This window comes from Salvia hispanica, chromosome 1 (genome assembly GCF_023119035.1).
Source record: "Salvia hispanica cultivar TCC Black 2014 chromosome 1, UniMelb_Shisp_WGS_1.0, whole genome shotgun sequence".
Taxonomy (NCBI): Eukaryota; Viridiplantae; Streptophyta; class Magnoliopsida; order Lamiales; family Lamiaceae; genus Salvia; species Salvia hispanica.
The window spans coordinates 43,178,383-43,184,305 of record NC_062965.1 but is presented as its reverse complement, the minus strand read 5'-3'; the positions used below and the strand labels follow the sequence as shown (position 1 = coordinate 43,184,305).

The window sequence follows — 5,923 nt, the reverse complement described above, 5'->3', positions numbered from 1 at the left end:
TAGACAGGATGGGATAAGTAGGCAACTCGACTTGCTTTTTCTCGCGAGGGAGGAAAGCGTCGAGATTTTGGTGATCTCTCTCGGTGAGGAGGGTGGTGAGTTCGGTGTCGGGAGCCTCGGCTTCGACAAGCTCGGCGCCTTGGTCACTACAATCAACGATTTGGTCTTTGAGGATGAATCTTCCAGCTAGAGGGTAGAAGGAGGGTAGAACTTTGGATAGTGATTGTTCCAAGTTGATTGAATTGGGATTGGATGGGTAAAAGAGAAGGACTCCTACTTCCATTAGTGGGAGAATCTCATCTATAAATGACAATTTGTAGATTTTCAGATTCGGGGGAGTTGGATTGCATGGTTTTACAAGCTTTCTCTTCAATATTTGCACCTTCATTGTGTTTTGCTTGTATGCCATCTAATACCACAATCTCATCTATTTATATAAATCCTTCATTACCTTCAGAATTTATTGCAAATAAAAAATGCTACTACTTCCTAACTTGGTGTTGGATTAATGAGTTATGCACCCTTTTCTTACCCTTAGAAAACGGAAACAGAATCCTCTCCTAATTCAAATTCAATGGCAGTAAGTATTGTTAGAGAAGTCGCACTTCGTTTTTTACGTTCAGAAAGTTTGAGATATTCATTGATGCGGGAAATATGAGATTCTGGAATGCAAAGTACTAGCATGTGTAAAATCTTTAGTAATGAACTACTCTCTTCAATCGCGATTAGAAGTCTCATTTTTTTTTAAATTTCAATCTGTTTTACTATAAATATTAATAGGACTTATATTCTACTAATTTATTTTATTTATATATTTTAAAATTAATATATACAAGTAAAATTCGTATACTATATGCTTTTTTTATTAATTTTTTTAACATTTCTTAACACTTGTTACGAATACGTTGTTTATAATATATGGTATTGCTATAACTGTTTTAAGTTGGAATTATACAACAGGGATTAAAATATTGTAAGGGGTAGCCGACCAAGTTAGACCTTGTAATTTGATCTCAGGATTATACTAATATGTCACGTGCTTAATTAATAAATTATGTTTCGGGCCATGGGAAATGTTTATTGTTAGATGTGTTGGGCATTGTTCCATTTCACACTAAAATCAAAATTTGTATCAGATCGAGGAGAGAACGATTAGGTGCTAACTACTGATTAAGTATATTTGATCGTTCCCAGCTGTAAAACTACGATCCATATTATGTTCAATTTTTTTTTGTTGAAAACCTTTTATTTACATATAATTCATGTGTTTGAAATTATGATAGCATATTGTACAGCTCGAAAAGTTCAACTATGAGTTAAGACATACTCCCTTCATCTCACTTTAAGCGTAACATTTCTATTTCGGCATGAGATACTCCCATCATCTCATTTTAAGTGTAATATTTCTATTTCGGCACGAAATTTTATACAGTATTGTTTTCTGAGTTGTGGAGAGTGTAAAATAAGAGAGAAAAGAAAAGTAGAGAGAGTGATGTTCTATTTTTAGAAGTGTATCATTTTCGGACCCTTCCAAATTATTTACATTATTTTTATTTGAAGTAAAAATCAGAGTATTTAATTAAGATATTAGACTTGGTTAAATGTTCCTTTATTAAGTATTCTCTAATTATATGTGAAATGCTAATTTTGTTACACTAATTATTCATGCTTCAATTTACGATGTAAAAATGAAAAGTGAGAGTAGTATGGATCCGAAATTCCAGATCGTTCCCACGTGAGGTTGATTTGTGACAGCGAATAATTTGATTTGATTTTATTTTATTTTATAAAATATTTATTTGTTTTGGTGTGTGTGGGTGGAAACGTCGGTGCAGTGTGTGTGGGTTGGAATAATTATGCAAAACAAGAGAAAGAGTGGCTATAATACCAATAAATTAAACTGCATGAGTACTATCGTGGCACTTAATTTAAAATTGATTCTAGGAAGTGGGTATGATATTGGTAATATATACACAAAATCGACAAGCCAGCCAATGTCGAACCACGTTTTATACCCATATTTTACTGCTTGTTATTGTTGCTGCGATAATTGTTTTTTTAATATGCTAAGCATGTTTCTTGTAGCTCCACTTTGACTAATTAATTACTGAATCGGGCTATACTACGAACACGAGTTTATTCGAAGTTACATTTGTCTTTCAAAATTTGATTTAGAATTTGGTTATAGCATATGCAATGTGCAGGCCAAAATGGCTCAATCTCGTCTCTCCAAGACAAAGTAAGTATGGTTGATCCAGAGACAGATCTATATTGGGGGATAGAATCCTTGTAACTCCCACTTATTTTTGATCTACCTATATATAATATTCATTCAATACTGAATCACTCTATTATAGCTCAGTTGGGCCCCTAGTTTAACTAATAACCTAGGTCAGTAGGTCCGGTCAAAAAAAATTTATTGCGCATTTTGTTATTTATTTGGATTTTCTCATAGTTTTTTTTTTTAAAATATAAAAAACGCCCATAGTGGGCGGGGGTTTAGGCAGACCCCCAACTCGTGAATAAATCAAAATGTAATGTTCCAAAACATGATACTAGCCCAAAAATGACTAGTATCGAAAAACAAAAACATAAACAGAGAAACTAACTGAAGCTCCCATAGGTCGGAATGCTCCATGCTATCAAGAACTAAACTATGAACCATGGATTTTCTCATAGCTTGATAACTAAATAAGTTCATTTATTCCTTAATTTACTTATAATTTTTTTTCGTAGCAGTATATTTATAGCTAGATCAATTCATTTGTCCGATTCTAATAGTTAATTCATTACCTAATATTTAATTAATTTATATTTTTTTTCACATTAGTAATTTGATAGTATATTATAATATTTATTAAAGTTATGCTTTTCATTTAAAAAAAATCTATTTCTTCAATTATTTTAAAGTTGACATATATTGTTCATGTCGTGACTATTTCTGGTGTCATTATCACTATACATATACAACAAACATTAGTTTGGATCCTCCAGTACCAAAATTCCGACCCAATGGAGGAAATAGCTCGGTTGAATACATTAGCGGAGAACACAACATAAAGAGTATTACTATACCTTGTTGCTCCTCCTCCTCCCGCACAACACTACCACTACAAAAAATTCGCTAATTAGTGACGGATACTTCGGTCACTAATAAGTGAAATTACTTCCCTACAACAGATTAGTGATAGATCAGATTTTTGGCAGATCCGTCAATAATAAACTTTTCAATAAAAAATTTTAGTGACAGATTTTTCGTCACTAAAGTTACTGTGACGGAAACCATAGGGGACTGCTTTGCATTAGTGACGGAGTATCTGTCACTAATAGTGACTGACACGTTCCAGTCACTAATTCTGTCATTAGTTGTTGAGCTATTGGATGCCGTCACTCATTCCGTCACTATTTTGCACTTTTTTTGTGGTGTACATCCATCGTGATCTGGAGGAAGCCACCCAAAGGCTTGTTCAAGATTATTTTTGTGAGCAACCACGATGGAGAGAGGAATACATTTGACGTTGTTTCAGCATGCGCCAGGAGTTAATTTTGGGCATCGCAAATACGTTTGCGGCTCGGGACGAATTCTCCAACAAATGAGTTGACGTTATTGGCCGGGAGAGTCTTACGACACTACAAAAAGTGTACATCCACAATTCTACATTTTGCTACTGGGCAAATGACAGATTTGTTTGACGAGTACTTGCATATTGCTGAATCTATTGGTCGTGATTTTTGCAGAGAAGTTCACGGAATTTTCAGAGCAGAATATCTCCATGATTGACATTTACAACAGCTAATTGGCATCGCGTGAAATTGATCTTAGCCGTTTGTTTTTAGATCGGATGAACTCTATGATTACATATCATAAATAGATTTGGTGATGACTGACGAATTGTCAGATTTACGATACATTGCTTGATTTGTGCATGTTTTGATGGATGATATGATGGAATAAATTGGTCTCAAGTCTCAACATTTAAACGACCATTAAAAGTTTTGTTGTTTATTCTTTGTCTTCTCTAACTAATTAAGAAAAACTAGTACTTTCTTCGTCCCCCATAATTTGTCACCATTTGATCTGACACGTGTTTTAAGAAAATGTAATAGAAAGTGGGTTGAAAAAGTTAATGGTATGTAGGTCCTACTTTTATATATTAGTTTTATAATAAAATATGAGTGGGAATGAGTTAGTGGAATATGGAGCCCACTACCAAAAATGGTAAAAGTGAAAGGCGACAAATTTTTAGGGACGAACGGAAAAGGAAATTGGTGACAAATTTTTAGAGACGGAGGGAGTATTAAATTAGATAAAATAAAGTAAAACCAAATACTCTTGTACACAACACAGGACGAAATCGATCCCATCTAGATTGCGCAGAGTGTAGCAATCTCATGGTCTCGCTCAAACAATTCCATGTCCTTCTTCTCCAAATGCACCCACGCCTCGATCCCATCTCCGTCCCTGCTTCCCAGCACAACCACCGTATTCGCCACCGTGTGCGGCGCAACGCTCGCCCACACCGGCTTCCCCCATCCCAAATCCACTCCGTAGAACCCAAACTTACTATAATCGGTGAACGTCAGAACATTGTCTTCCCCGCTCATGAACGTTCTCCCGGCAGTCCTCAGTGGCTCCAACACCGTCTCGTTGCGCCTATCCTCACCCAGCCCCAGTATCCCACCGCACACCGCCACGGATCTGCTGACGGCCTCCCCCAGCAGATCCGCCACCTGCTGGATCTCGCCTGCGCTGCAGCGGGCGAGAGACAGCAGGACCAGATTCCCGCAAGCGGTTTTACTCAGGGGAGGGTCTGTCCTCCCGCGCATGTTAACCGCTTGGGTAATCAAACACCCCCTGGATCGGCCGTGTTTGGCCCCATCCAGGGCGATCAGGGCTTCTGCTATGAGGGCACATACCGCCTGGACCCTGGACACCCTCTGGTCAGCCCTAAAGCAACAACGTTGCTTTAGGGCCGCTATGGCTTCCTTGGTGAAGGAAAACCTCTTCACTGAAATCCTTTCCAGGTCTAGGAAACGGATGGCAGCGCCTGAGGAGGCATTGCTCTGGCTCCTGCTGGGGAACATAGTGGCGCCGTCAAAGGTGACTGCCGCTTCCGTTTCTGGTTTTGAAATGATTGTGTTGGACCAATTGAGGAGGAAGGTGCTCAGGGCGGATACGTCGAATATCTTGTGGGAGATGCTGACGCCCACGACGAGGCCCCCGCACATGAGGCGTGTGGCCTGGATAGACAGGATGGGATAAGTAGGCAACTCGACTTGCTTTTTCTCGCGAGGGAGGAAAGCGTCGAGATTTTGGTGATCTCTCTCGGTGAGGAGGGTGGTGAGTTCGGTGTCGGGAGCCTCGGCTTCGACAAGCTCGGCGCCTTGGTCACTACAATCAACGATTTGGTCTTTGAGGATGAATCTTCCAGCTAGAGGGTAGAAGGAGGGTAGAACTTTGGATAGTGATTGTTCCAAGTTGATTGAATTGGGATTGGATGGGTAAAAGAGAAGGACTCCTACTTCCATTAGTGGGAGAATCTCATCTATAAATGACAATTTGTAGATTTTCAGATTCGGGGGAGTTGGATTGCATGGTTTTACAAGCTTTCTCTTCAATATTTGCACCTTCATTGTGTTTTGCTTGTATGCCATCTAATACCACAATCTCATCTATTTATATAAATCCTTCATTACCTTCAGAATTTATTGCAAATAAAAAATGCTACTACTTCCTAACTTGGTGTTGGATTAATGAGTTATGCACCCTTTTCTTACCCTTAGAAAACGGAAACAGAATCCTCTCCTAATTCAAATTCAATGGCAGTAAGTATTGTTAGAGAAGTCGCACTTCGTTTTTTACGTTCAGAATGTTTGAGATATTCATTGATGCGGGAAATATGAGATTCTGGAATGCAAAGTA

The 5,923-nt window shown here is 38.2% G+C and overlaps 1 protein-coding gene across 1 annotated transcript; it reads right to left on the bottom strand.

Annotated features, from left to right (window-relative positions):
- Window positions 1-4,365: 4,365 nt before the first annotated feature.
- On the bottom strand, window positions 4,366-5,655 carry LOC125197436 (pelargonidin 3-O-(6-caffeoylglucoside) 5-O-(6-O-malonylglucoside) 4'''-malonyltransferase-like). Its single transcript, XM_048096175.1, has one exon. The coding sequence runs from the start codon at window positions 5,653-5,655 to the stop codon at window positions 4,366-4,368; it is 1,290 nt and encodes a 429-aa protein (XP_047952132.1).
- Window positions 5,656-5,923: the final 268 nt, after the last annotated feature.